At 43.1% G+C, this 15018-nt stretch overlaps 1 protein-coding gene across 2 annotated transcripts in view; it reads right to left on the reverse strand.

Moving 5' to 3' along the window:
* Positions 1–1093: 1093 nt before the first annotated feature.
* Positions 1094–15018, reverse strand: part of USO1 (USO1 vesicle transport factor) — a 101463-nt gene continuing 87538 nt past the window's right edge. For both annotated transcript variants that reach the window (XM_068113915.2, XM_068113916.2), the window contains 4 exons: positions 9989–10078; positions 6488–6565; positions 4549–4743; positions 1094–2237 (listed from right to left, as the gene is read on the reverse strand). In XM_068113915.2, coding sequence (XP_067970016.1) covers positions 2166–2237; positions 4549–4743; positions 6488–6565; positions 9989–10078 — 435 coding nt within the window. In that variant the 3' untranslated portion in view covers positions 1094–2165. The remainder of the gene's footprint in view (positions 2238–4548; positions 4744–6487; positions 6566–9988; positions 10079–15018) is intronic.

Here is a 15018-nt window from a genome sequence, read left to right on the forward strand (position 1 = left end):
GGACACGGTAGCCGACTAGTACTACACTAGTATAGGCCTCAGAATACACGATACGAAAAAACCGACGATTCTGTACACAGGTATGAAAAACCAACACCGAGAAACCTATTAAAGTCACCCCAATAGGTACATGCACCGAAAGAAAGATAAAGATACGACAAAAACACAAATGTGAAAGATCACTTAGCTTCGAAAGCGTGAGCGCATGGAACAGCTTCGAAAAGACGTGACCTCGCCGTGATCTCGCGAGATCCCTTCTCCCAATCTGAAGTTCCTGCCTAGAGAGTCTTAAAGATTGGGAATAAAATCAGAATTTGGAAAAGTAAATGCAGTCTACAACTGTTCCACCCACCGAGAGGACACCTGTGAGTGCCAGCAATGTCTATTCAAAGCACAGGCGGACCAGTTCCAGTGGGAGACTTCCACCGGTGATTGAAACATTTGAGGTTTAGCAGCAGAGGTGGCATTAAGATTACCCTTACACAAAACAGGGAAGCAACTAAAGGCAGCTATGGTGGGTTTGCATGTGATACACATGGGACACTCATGCAAGGTGCACAAGAACAACGGCTGACAGTACAACTCGGACTGCATTCAATTCTCTACCCGACTACAAACTATCACCCTGGTGTTTCACATGGAAAATTGTTCCATCTCGGTGCACCGTTTATCACATAGATGTTAAGTTGGGGAGCCATCTGCGAGCACTAGCTAATGTAGGTTGACAATTTTCCAGCGCCTCTTGACAAATGGTAGGCAGATTATCACCGATATCCCGGACAAATTCAAAGTTCTTGCCTTTGATAAAGCCAACAGTTGAGCAAAGCAGCAGTCTTTGTGAAGTTGTCAGCAGAGGTGGCATGTGACCAGGAACAAAGTTGTAGCCCAGTAAGGAGCCTGGAAGGGAGAGAGAGAGAGACACACACAGGGAGAGACAAAGCAAATTTACTTATCCTATATATCAATCTTCCACGACTTTAATTCAGGAAATACAGAGGTTAACTCCAATAAGTTTGTCGAACTTCAGCGAAAAACAAGGTTCTCTCCTGTGTGAGTGCTACAAGGATTGAAAACACTCGAGTATAACAGCAAATATTTTTAGGGGGAATGTACGTTTTATTCAATGTCCATCACAGCAAACTTACTGCCTAACCTGCACAAAAGTTAATTTAATGCAGTTTCCGTCTGTCAACGGAATAACAGCACATTTTGCAGTTTTGTCTTTGTACACCTAGAGGATTGGACTCAAACAGATCCAAGTATTCACAAACGAACATGACAATGTCTTGTTGGCAAATCAAAGATCAAGACAGGTATTGCAGATCAGTAAAAGCAGCAATTAGTGTATGTATTTTTTTTTAAACATCGTAGAGCAGTATACAATTTCAAAATAAAGTATTGTATTTAAAAATAAACGTAATGGGTTCGTCTCAATCACGTGCATTGCAAGAAACTTTCTCTGAAACAAGTAAATCAATTTATTCCTCAAAAACAGGAAAAAATTTTGATTACATTCTCATAACTCCATCAAAGTACCCTCCCTTGAAGAAAGTTTTGTTAAAAAACAAAACAAAAAAAAACTGACGTTGTTTTTATTAATCACAAAAGCAATAACCGTAATCTTGCATTCAAGAGCAACTTTATGAAGTTTCATTTTTTTCCTTGGTAGCTAACTTCAAATCTGGTTGTTGTTTTTTTGTCACACAAAATGACAACTCAACACAAGTGCAGCTGGGCCAAAACGGGCCGAAAGGAACAGGTATGGAAGGATAACATGCCTAACGTTCGAGATTGCATGGTCAATGATTAAGCCCAAGCAAACAACAATTTCAATGACGATGTGAGCCCACCTTGTGATGGAATAGCCCGATCGGAAATAAAGTTTATCTTCACTTTTACAAAGTTAAAAAGAAAACAGCAAGGAGACGGTCAATAATACAGAGCAAAGATCAAAGTATCTTGCAGGGCTCAAAAACAAAACAATTATGAAATGAAACAGTAAAACCATGGAATTTTAAACTTTTTACTTCAGAGTTGAGGTTTTACGATGAAAGCCCAGTTCTTTCCAATATGTGCCATCTCGACATTTTAATGACGTCAGCGACTTCATTGGGATGCCTTATAACACTGTTCAAGGGTTAAATTCCCACAGCGGATCCAAAGCACTATGCCTTGTCTTCATGAGAGTCGTCCAAAGCTTTGACGTCCAAATCGTCATCGTCGTCTTCATCATCGACCTGCAATGGTAAAATGGGAAGTAAAATAATGTCAGATATGAAACCTGTCATGAGGATGGCTAAAATAACAAACATACGAGATGCTGTACTTACAGTTGGTGTTCTATTCCAGAGAAAACTAGATGGTATTCATAGAATACTTACTTACCCTACGCAGTCAACTTGGTGCGCGCCAAATATTCTGTTTTTGAAGAAATTTTTTTCTTTCATCCAATATGGCTGCCAGACCACGTGAGCGATGACATCTCAAGTTTATATTCTCTAATGTAATTGTTGCGCAGATCACGCTCAATAAATTTCAAACTGATCAGACTCAGCGTTGTCCCTGTCGAATTATCACGTCATAATTAAGACAGCAGTGATGTCATCGTTAACAACACTTATTCCCCATGGGGAGTACTTGACAATGAGCCATGTTTCAATTTTTTCCATTAAGCGGTTTTGGAGATAGAGGTGTAACTTCTTCCAAGATGGCGTCCATACCACGTGACCGATGACGTCATAATTATGAATTAAAAATGATACAGGTGGAAAAGGCTCCTCTGGTAAAATGTCGTGGCAATTGGACTAACGGTTGCCGAGAAAATGAATTTGAAAAACTCAGACATGCACGTACGTATGCACATACGCAACCGATCGCCTAACCCTGCCTTTCGCTTTGCGAGCACAGGGCAACAAGAGGCTCTAACATCTTCTGATATACAATATAAGGGAATGACAATCTCCTTAATTCCTCTTATCCTGGCTTAGCGTCTCAACTTCTCCAACGTTTACATTTGTAAAAACAATAGAACCTGCAGGTACTATTTTATCTTAAAATATTTTTTAAAAGGCACAAACTCAAACTCTTAAGGATTTCTGGCGCCACGCTCAAAATAGTTTCATTATTGACCCATTAGTCAACTAATTTTTTGACACACAAATTGTAAATAATCATTGTCTCAAACAGATTGAAAATAATTTGGATTGAGACATTCCAAACAAGAGAGATCATATAACACCTTACCCCATACAGTCTTGAGAAACAAGGACATGGGCAGGGACACTGCGAGCGGCAAATTTGATTGGTAGTGATGTGAAATCTATATTATAAAACAGGAGTGTCTGTCCGTCTGTCCGTCCTGAAACTACTCCCTCAGTTTTGAGGTTAGCCCCGCCAAACCTTCTGTGGAACGTTCTGGGGTCCCAGCGGATGTTGTAAAGTAGGTAGGAGGTTTCATAAGTTCCTCAATAAAATCATGATTTTGAAATTGACTCGATATGAACCTGCTCCTGAATCCGGAAGTGACCAGATGACGACAATGGGCTGGTTTGATAATATCTCAATACAATCGTGATTTAACACAGTATTTTGTTATAGTATTAATGTATGATTGGAATGATGCTGTTTGGAATGAAAATAGAGATATTGACTTAAAATGAATGAGGAAATGACGCAAGGGTTTATACTTTGTAACCGTGACATTCGTGGATTCGCCATATGCAGATTCGCCATTGACCGGGGATAGAACCATTCAGACGGGGTACGTTTTTTATGCAAGTCATTCACAAACCGGCTGTCCATGTCTGACGTTCGACTGAAGGTGGCACAAGAATGTGGAATTTATTGGTTCCATGATTTAGCATTCACCGTTTCCACATCTTTTGCTTTTGGCTTCCCACCCATGCATAGCACGTGCACCTCGCTAGTAATGTAATATTTTGTCCAAGTACTGCTAAATGGAAGGGTTTTGAAAAATGTCAAAACCGACTCCTGTCAAAACAAAACCCTCAAAACCGATAAGTGTAGAGGAGTTTTTCAGCAGAATGGACAGTGTTAAGACCGGGGCCTGACGGTAAAGATGAGAAGTAGACCTCTGCCTTAATAGTCTTTTCAGTCAGCGAGTATTAATGCATGGAATGGTCTCCCTTGAAAGGTAGTGGCAGCAGAGGTGATAGATAGGTACCTAGATGCATTGGAGATAGAGGGAAATGTGATATTGGCAAGACTTGTAGGTAGCTTCAGTATAGATAGGTGAATGTGCATATGTGTAGTGATTGTTATGTCTGTGAGCGGGTCTTGTGTTCCTGTGAAAAAAAAAAACTCAGGTGTTCCTGTGCCTGCCTCACTCCCACCTCCAGTGAAACTAAGTAAATAGCCTGATATAAAGTACAGGCATGATCGGCCAAATGGCATCCTCCTGTGTCCAAGTTAATTGCATATGACACCAGTACCTATCAGTGTATGGAGCATAATTAAAGAAATAAGTATCGTTTTGACAGTTTATTTCTTACACTACATGAGCAAATCATTAAGAGCACATGAACTCACAGAATGTCCAAGCGTACGAAGACGACATCGCAGGGCTTGCAATTTTGTGTCCTGGTCTGCCAGTAGCACCAGTAGGTCGTCCTGTTCTTGTCGGGCCTCTGCTGCTTCACTCGTGCGCTTTTCCACTTCCTCCTGCACCTTTTCCAGACGCCCAGCAAGTGCAGCCCTTTCCTCTGAGAGCTTCTGCCTCTCATCCTGTCAGGTTGCAAATGATCTATCATCTCAATCTCATCTTCATCCAACACCTCATTAATTTACAATTAATATCCTTATCCAGATTTGTAATATCATGCTTGTCGTAGTCTGTATGTTAATGTAAACTGCCAGCCTCATTTTCAACTTTGAACTGAGTGTTACAAAACACAAGCACTCTCAGCAGAGGCGGATTAAGATTTTTTGGCGTCCAGGGCACAAAAATATTTAGGCCCAAAACATCCCCCAAAAACACCAATGCATGAAAATACATTAATACATAGACGCCATTGAATGTTACACCGAGTTATAAAGCATACACTACATTAACTGGTCAGTTTTGCCCAACCACTGCTCACCTCCACTCAAACAGTGGTGGTGGGAGAGAGTATTATGAGTGATGTTTCAGAACCCTCCATTGCATCACGACTAAGAGGACTCCCTCTGTGTTATTTTCGCACTCGCTCAACCGATGATGCTTTTACATTCGAGTGCAAAAAATCCAGAGGAATTCCCATAGTTTATTGCCCTTTTCCCCCTTTGGGAAACAAAATGCCATGTTAAGGTGTTCCATTACCAGTCAGCTTGCTATCGCTTGCCAAGCCAGCCATTCCTTGTCAACTGTTTCAATGGAGTGCTTGCTTGAGTGCTTAAGCCACTTGGCAAGCACTCCACAAGATGATTGGTAATGTAACACAGCCCAGCACTTGCAGGTGTGTTCAGTTACCAAGTTTTTTTTTGTATACATAGACGAGGCTCATGGAAGAGCTACATGTTTCTTGCAGAGCACTCGTCAAGTGGCTTAAGCACTCAAGTAAGAACTCCAACTAACCAGTTGATAAGGAACGGCTGGCTTGGCGAGCAATAGCAAGCTGCTTGGTAACTGAGCACATCCCAGATGTGCTAGACAGACCGAGGACCTTTTCCTGGTTCTGCCGCTTGTGTAATGAAAAAAGCATATTTCGTGTGATTTTCAACCCTTTTCCCCTTTTGTTGAGCTCTGTCTCACTTTTCAACACCACTGGGGTAGTTTTGTTTCATCCTTGGGAAAGGTGCTCTGATTTAAAAAACCACAACGTTCCACCGTGCGAATGGGTTAGTCCATTAACTAATGACGGGTTGTTTTGTAATCGTACAATAAATTGAAGTGTCGATTTGCGAAACAAGATCGATATGTATTAACATGAGGAATTATACAATTTTTATTGTGATTATTGTTGTAATTGTATACATTAAACATAGTTATTATTCACTCAATCTGCTTTCTCTGCTCATACTAACCTCACCCCCAAATTTTGCAATAGTCCTGTCTAGTTAAATTCATTTTGTGACAGGGCTTTCTTTCCTTGAGATGGAGCAATCCCTTTGCACTGTGTTTATCACCACCCACGGTCTTTTTATTATTATTTGCAAAGTGAGACCCCACCCTTGGTCATGTATCGAAGGATTGTGAACCATGACCAGTGAGCTCTCATCTCTCGTTATCTCGGGGCCCCATGCAATTGCATGGGTTGCACGACTCTCATGCCACCTATGCCCGGGGCCATCATTGAGGTTGGGGCCTTGGACACAGGCCCTGCATGCCATGCGTCAACCCACCACTGACTCTCAGCACACACAGAGAACAACCTAACTAAATGACCAAACACACTCAAATACCACCAAAAATCCCAGGGATGACCAGCACACGATTACCCAATCAACATATGCAAAACCTGTATTGACACATTGCTCATGATGGGCTAACCTCAAGTTGTGCATTCTCTTCTTTCATGGCAGTCAGACGAGATTGCAAGTCCTCATTCAGAGATGACTGATCTCCTGCCTGTGGGGAATGGAGGGAAGGGTGTGTCGGAGGGGGTGGGGGAGGGGGGGGGGGGGATGATACCATAAGCGAAAAGATATTAGCTAAGTTAGAAGCATAAACACCATACAGTTGTCTGGATTTGGTTCAAATCACCTGAATTCAGTCCAAAAGCGTTTTATAAAATTTAATTTGAGGTAGTGCCAGCAGGTGGCAGTGTATATTGCAACAAGCTACTCTACATGGGGACATATAGCTGGCTGGCTCAGTTGAGGGAGGGGGAGGGGGGCAGGAACCCTAAAATTGCTCCATGCTTGCAGAGGTAATAAAGACATTATGTGCCCCCAAAGGCTGCGTGATCATAGGGACCACATGTCATCACATCCCTTGACAAGAGGCTGCATCTCAAGGTACATTCCTCTCTCGTCTCAGGCAGATTTTGTGGCTTTGCTATTTTTATCGCCTCTCATCTGGTCTTCATTCCCCCTACCCTATCTTTGCTTCACCCATTCCCAACCCCTCCGAGCCACAACATATTTCTCCAGAAACACACAGCCCTCTCTTCTCTCATCTAGGCAACTGGAGCCGCAATTCTGTTCTCTCATGCCCTTATCTCCAGTTCTTCAAGTATTCTGCCTCCACCACTAACCCCTACTGTCTCTCCCATATGCATCCCTGCATTTTTCTACTCTTGCTGATATGCTCCCTTTATTTCTGACCACTCTTCTTCACCTAATGTAGCATATTTGCATTTTGGCTGCCAGTTACCTTCGACATCTCTGTTAGTCTACTGATCCTTTGGCATCTAACGCACCTCAATTTCTTGGGGATACAAACAACAACAACATGCATTTTAAGGCCATTTTCCCTGCTAGAGCTGGGGTTAGCCTTGCGGTCCCCATGACAATCTTCTCCATCTTGCCCTATTTTCTGCATCTCTCCTTGTTAACCCCCTTGCCCGCATTTCTTCTTCCACCATCTCTGGCCAAGTCTTTCTCGGTCTTCCCCGTCCTCTATTTCCTTCTACATTAATTTCCATCACTCTTCTCAACCAGTCACTTTCATCCTTCCTCAACACATGACCAAACCATCTCAACCTGTTCCTCTTCACAACATCAATCACAGGCTCTATTCCCATCATTTTTCACAATTCATCATTTGTCTTCCTCTCTCTCAACGATACTCCGCACATCCATCGAACCATTCGCATTTCCACCCTTTCCAACCTTCATTGCTGCTCCACGTTCATTACCCATGTCTCGCTCCCATAAATCATAACACTTCTCACACATGCAGCATACACCTTTCCCTTCAGCTTCAACGACACTCCCCTCCTCATCAGCATGCCACTCAGTTCCCGAAACTTCTTCCATGCACATCTCACTCTAGCAACCGTTGCCGAGTCTGATCCACCTTCTCCATTCAGCATGTCTCCGAGGTAGCAAAATGTTTTCACACCTTCCAGCTTCACGCCGTCTCCAAGATCCAACTCAACATTTCCTCCATCTGCAGCTCCCTCTGTGCACACCTTACATTTGAATGTAGCTGCCACACTGGTTAATGACCCTCTCAGACCACTACATTTTTGATGAACCCACTCAGCACACATTGTACATTGAATGGAGTTCACTCCGACACCCTTCCTGCACACAGCACAGGGCCACTTCCCAGTTCTTTCCACCTCACCACATGCTTTACCACTTGGCATCACCTTCGTCTTTCCGATATTCACCTTCAGACCTTTTGTCTCCATACATTCCTTACACTTGTTCATCTTTTCCTTCAGTCCATCCATACTTTCTGCAATCAACACCAGATCATCTGCATACAACAACTCCCACGGTAAACCCTCCTTTACGTTCTGAGCCAGCACCTCCATCACAGCTACAAATAGTAGTGGACTTAGTAACGACCCCTGATGCACTCCCACCTTCACCTCAAACTCACCACTGTTCCCGTCCTTCGTCCTTACAGCTGTGCGCGCTCTTTTGTACATTGCCATCACTACTCTGATCAACCATTCCTCCACTCCTAACTTCCTCATTGCCCATGTCAATACTTTGCGTGGAACCCAATCGAATGCTTTCTCCAGATCAACAAACCCAAGAAACAACTTCTTCCTCTTCTCCATGTACTTCTCCTGCAACTGCCTCACAATAAAAAGCGCGTTTGTCGTTCCTCTTCCTGGCATAAATCCAAACTGCATTTCGTCGGTCTTCACTTTCTTCCTTATCCTCCTCTCCAACACCCTTTCCAATACCTTCATTCCATGCTCCAATAACTTTATCGCTCGGTACGAGCCACACTCTAGAGGGTCACCTTTCCCCTTGTATAGAGGGACGAGGGTACTCAGTTCCCAATCCACTGGAATGCGGCCTTCTTTCACCGCCAGATTACAGATCTCTGTCATTCTCTTCACACCCCAACTTCCTGCTGCCTTCAACATATCTCCCACAACTCCCGTCGGCCCTCCCGCTTTTCTACTCTTCATTGCTTTTATCGCTTCCTCAACTTCCTTCTCAGTTATCTTCTCTGCCGGTCCTAAAACTGGGTTACTCTCTATGTTGCCATCCCATTCATTCTCTGTATTCAACAGCATTTCCATATATCTTTTCCATCTTCCTTTAATTCCATCTGGGTCCACAACGATTTGTCCCACTTCATCCTTCAAGCAACTCACCCCCATCACATCACACCTCTCTTTCGCTATCTGCTTTGCAATCCTGAGTACTGCTCTCTGACCCTCTTCCGAATCCGAGCGTTCTCCGAACATTTTCCTTCATGCCTCCTGCGCCTTTGCTACCTCTTTCTTTGCAGCCTTCTTGGCTGCCTTATAACTTTCATGCTCTGCTGTTTCTGCTCCCGTACCCTTCGCCTTCTGCCACTCCTTGAACTTCTTCCTCTTCTCATCAATCCTCTTTCCAACTTCATCATCCCACCACCATGTTTCCGAGTGCCTCGGTGGTCCTTTTGTTCATCCACATCCCTCACCAACGGCTCCCAACAGACTAGATTTCATTGACATCCAAACACTTTCAAGCTCAACCACATCATCCTCTACCCTACTCAGCCTCTCTTTTAATGCCTCCCTTACTGTCACCTCTTTCAACCTCCACACCTTCATTCTCGGTTGGTACTTCACCCGCCGAGCTCTCCTCGCACCTTTCACCCTTATGTCGCAGACAACCAAGTGGTGCTGTGAAACGGCCTCCTCCCCCGGGATCACCTTTGTGTCCCGGAGGTGCCCCCTATTGGGGATATGGGGAAATAAATAAAGATGGCCATTTTTGGCAAGAGCTCTAAATAAAAATACATTCCTGAAACAGATTTTGTTTTTACTTATAGATACAAATGCAAGCTCTGTGTTTAGCAATACTTAATGAAGAGTCAAATGAACGCAAGACATGGCGAGTGGTAATGATGGGGGTGAGAGCTTCTGCTTACCGAGTCTTGGTGAGATTCATCACGTTGTGCTCGCAATGCTTCTAACTCTGCCTCCTGCGTCTCGAGTATCCCACGCAACCTGACCATTTCCTGGAATAGCGACAAGGTAACAGAGCTCAAAAAGAATATATTAAATAACTACATGAAAACTAAAGACCTCGGCTCCAAAACCAAATTCCAAGTGAACCAATGAAGTCAGACAGCTTCGACCCATATTTTTGAGTAATGGGGATAGAGCAGACAAAAGGACCAAACTTTCTCATGGTGCTTGTTAGACCTTTTGCTTAAATTTTTTGATAGTTGCCACTTGATAAAATCACATTCATGTATTGTTATGCTAATTTGTGCAAATTACATGCATTTATTAATTCAGTGTTTAATTGAAATTGTAACTTACAAGCTCAAAAAATGTATGTAGGAAATACTTTCTGCCTGTTTATCATCACTACTCCAAATCATTATAAAATTAAACTATCTGACGTTATCTATATCATTAAAACGCTTATTTCTGAAGTTTGTAATCGGAACTTCTCTCCAGCTATTGCTCATGTCGCCCTAAGATATGTGTGATACTATGTAGTTATGACTAACCCTTCCATATAAGCATACCTATGTCTCCAAATGTCTATAAGTGTGGAATAAAAGCTGAAAATCAGTGAAAAGTTTTGAATAACTCGCGCCATTTTGTTTTACGCACAGTGAGATGCTGCACTGCTGCAGCAGCAGTGAGATGCTGGACTCAACCTAAAATGCTGCACCAAGTTAAATATGTGGTTTTATGGTAATAATCACTTCTTAACAAGTTAGTTTGTATGAACATAAACACTATTTATGCCCGTGATTTTCACGGGTTACCGCTAGTATTTTATGATTATCTTACTAAAATTCATCAAATGTCCGTCCGTCCGTTCAAAGGTACCGTAAAAACGGCTCAACCGATCGCAACGTATTTTGGGTGGGTATTCCTGGAACCCCTGGGAGTAAAATAGGCTATATTGTTTTTCCAATTTTTCCAATTTTTCCAAACACGATGGAATAATATTTACCGATATGAACAGTGATGTGGCTTTTGTTGAAATTCTACAAATACTATTTATTCTACGTACCAGGAGAGAGTAGATCGACTCCTGATGAACTCTTCCTATATAAACGTGCGGCTCCGAAGTAACATGGCAGCATGTGCAAAGCGACTGAGAAACAGGTGTAGCGGCCGCTTCCGTGTTACAGATTCGACGCGCACTCTTCACATATAAACGTGGGACTGAGAAAGACGTGTAGCGGCCACTTCCGTTTTGCAGAATTCAATCCTTTTTCAAAATGGGCGCCATGTATTGTTTAGATTTTGATGATTTGCGTGTGATATGATTCAACGGATGTTTATATGAATCGTTTAAAATAAAAAAAGCCTTCAATTTTTGAAATTTTGCCTTTTCATTTGGGCCTCCCAATTGAAGCCCCGCCCATATGGTGGGTACCTTTGCTAGTAATATTAAATTATGCAAATGATTTGCATTTTTATGTACAGTATTCGGTATTTAATGAAAATTATATGCATTTTTTGACAAAGGAAAGCGACTTGCATGGCAGGTATGGAAGTGTTTTGCGGAGGTAACAGAGACACTCACTTACAGACTTGGCATTTAATATGGAATTTTTTTTTTTCTTGACTTGGGTTTCCTTTCTGAAGTCAGAATATCAATCTGGTGAGTTTCTTTTCCACTTTGGTGATTTATTTGTTGAAAGAACCATGTCACTGATTGTCTGTCGCAGCAAGAAGTCAATAATCGGATTATATCACAGGTGGCGTGACAAAATTTACGGACAGGTACATTTGACGATTGACTTCACAATCGGGTATATAAGGGTTGTTGCGTTCTGTATTAGTGGAAAACAACTGCTGCACGTCTACAAAAGTTATTGCCGCTTTCTCTGGAGATGGTCCGTCAACTTGACAATGCTGTTGGTCATGGAGTGGTGGCTTTACGAAATTCTGGCATGTAACAGCATGCTATTGCTCGGCAGTATGGCATCACTCAAGGTCAGGTGTCAAAGATCCTGAAACGAAATGCTCAGAGGGGTGTCCCTACTCCAATACCGAGGCCAGGACGTCCACGCAGAACCACAAGGAGAGATGATCGCCAGCTGCACCGGTTAGTCTGCAATGGCCGTACCAAGTCAGCTAATCGGCTTAGGGCTGAGTGGCAGCAACTGACAAATGTGTCTGTATCCAGAAGGCTAGTCAACCAACGACTGGTTCAAGCAGGCTATCGTGCCAGGCGTCCCCTGAGAAAGCCATGCCTGACCAGACAACACAGCCAGCGCCGATTGCAGTGGACCACCAGAGAGCACCGTCAATGGCAGCCAGGACACTGGAATCACGTGATCTTCAGTGACGAGTCTTGATTTCTGGTCTATCGTCAAGATGGCCATGTCTGAGTGCGCAGACAAGTGCATGAAGCCTACAACGAAGATTGTATAGTGCCAAGATTCCAAGCTGGAGGTGGTGGGGTGACCGTTTGGGCTGCTTTTCATGCAGGGGGCAAAACTGACCTGGTTGTTCTGAATGGAAACCTGAACCAGTTCAAGTACAGGGCCATTCTGGAAGAAACATTGCTTCCATTTGCTTGTGTCGCCTTTCGAGGAAACTTTGTCTTCCAAGATGACAATGCATGGCCTCATCGTGCTCGCATGATCCAACACTTTCTTGCTGACCGTGGTGTAGAGCATATGGAGTGGCCTGCCATGTCCCCGGATAAGAATCCGATAGAGAACTTGTGGGCAGAATTAACGCGTCAAATCGACAACTTGGACCAGCAGCCCACCACTGTGCGTGAATTGCAGCAGGCGTTTGTCACTGCATGGCAAGCGATTCCTGTCCAAACCTTGGCAATTCTCGTGAACAGCATGCCTCAACGTGTACGTGCTCTCCTGAATGTTCGTGGGGGTTACACGACGTACTGAACTGTAATTTTACTGTCCGTAATCCCAGTCGTAATTTAACTTTTGTTTTTGTTAAAAAAAAAAATTGGCTAATGTGCAAAATAAAGAAATACTTCTGGAAAACGTACAGAAGTTTAACACAGTACTGTCCGTGAATTGAGTTCAATATCAGTTTACATCACTTTCAAGGACCAATTTATTTGCTTCGAAATGTCAAATGTGGTTTTTGTTTTTTTTAAAGGTCACATTAACAAAATCTAGAATAATTTCAACATAATTCCAATGAACTTTTGGTTCTAAGTCATCTTGAAAAGTAAGTTCACCCCCACAAAAAAAATATTCCATATTAAATGCCAAGTCTGTATATAGCAATGCATCCCTACTAGGCTGGGCCAAATCGGAGGTGATTTTCCTAATTCAATGTAATTTACCTAAAAGTTGTGAGTGAGTATCAGGAACAAAATCATGAAAAAAAAATTCAAAAATATTGACGTTTTACGGTCAGACAGCCCGTTACCATAGCAACAGTTACAGACGACTCAAAAAATGCCTAAATTGACGATTTCTCAAGCTGTGTTTGACCCCCAGAGTTGATTCTGGTACCAAAAGATGCAGAATTGAAAGCCAAGGATGATTGGATAGCTTAACAATGTCTGTGACACAATTCAATACCACTTTTATCCAAAAAACTGATTTTTGTCTGAAATTTCAAGCATATTTATGGAAAAAAATTGAACATTTTGCTTTTTAATCATAGGATAACCATTAATCAGATGAAATTTACTTTAAATTGTCTTTTACAACCTTGTATTGTCCAGTTTTTATAACTGTTATAATGTTGTTTAAATTTGGCCATCTTCATTTCAATAAAAAAAAGTTAACAAAAGCAGCTTACAATCATTAATTTTAATGCCTGCTTTCGGTTGTTACTGTAACCATTCATCAGGGCGTTCAAGGCGCTCTTGCACACATCAAGGATAGGCGCTCTTGTCTTCGATACAACGGCAGTGAACTCTGGGGTCAAGAGTGGAGTCGTAGTAAGACTGGAGACTGAGTTTGGCAGGAGTCTTCTGCAACTGGCGTGTCGGCACCACATCCACGAATTGGTTGGAGGGGCGTCTTGCTCAATAGTGTATGGCCCCACCACAGGACCTAATGAACAGCTGTACAAGCGACTGCACAACACTTGGAGTGAATTGGACCAGGGCAACTACACATTGGTCGAGGTGTCTGCTCAACAGAGAGAGCTGGCTGGCCATGTACATGCCACCATCACCTTCCTTCAGACGTGGATGGACAATAGCACAAAGGAGACTCTTCGACACGACTACCTGGAGCTGGCACACCTCACACTGCTGTTTCTTGGAGGGACTGTCCCTGATGGTATGAGGACCATCACTATCAAAGCTCCTGGGGCATTCCACCACGCCCGTTGGATGAGCAAGACTTTATACACTATAAAGGTGGCACTCTTCCGTTGGCAGCTGGGAGATATCTACACACCCGAAGAGCTGGAAGACATAACCAGTCTCGCTGCATTCATGTCAGTCTTCTACACTAAAGCGTGGTTGACATGTACCAGTGCTGCAGATGCACCATCTAACGACATGTACCTGATGAAGAACCTCCTCAAGGCTGAGGCCAGTATCGCAAAGAATCCAACAAAGTGGCCTGCCAAATTTCTGTCCTTTGTGACTGTGGCCCGAGAGAAGCTACAAAACCATTTGTGGTACCTCTCAGAGAGATTGGTCTCTTTGGCATTCTTCTCGGACAGAACGTCATCTGACAAGCAGACTATGAGAAGGGCTATGCTCAGGTACCATGGGACTGCACATAACATGATACAGGAGATGCCAGCCTCACAGCAATTGGGGAGTAAAGCCCTCAAAGACTTTGTTGGTTACGACTCTTGGAGCATGTTTGAACTCTTGGGTATTGACTCCAGTTTTGTCAAGCTCCCCGTTGCACAGTGGCCCACCTCAGACAGCTATCGTCATGGCAAGGAAGTTGTGGCCAATCTCCCAGTTGTCAATGACGCAGCAGAGCGGACACTTGGACTCGCCACAGATTTGAACACTAACAAGGCCCCC

This window comes from Myxine glutinosa, chromosome 4 (assembly GCF_964187855.1).
Source record: "Myxine glutinosa chromosome 4, kmMyxGlut1.1, whole genome shotgun sequence".
Classification (NCBI taxonomy): domain Eukaryota; kingdom Metazoa; phylum Chordata; class Myxini; order Myxiniformes; family Myxinidae; genus Myxine; species Myxine glutinosa.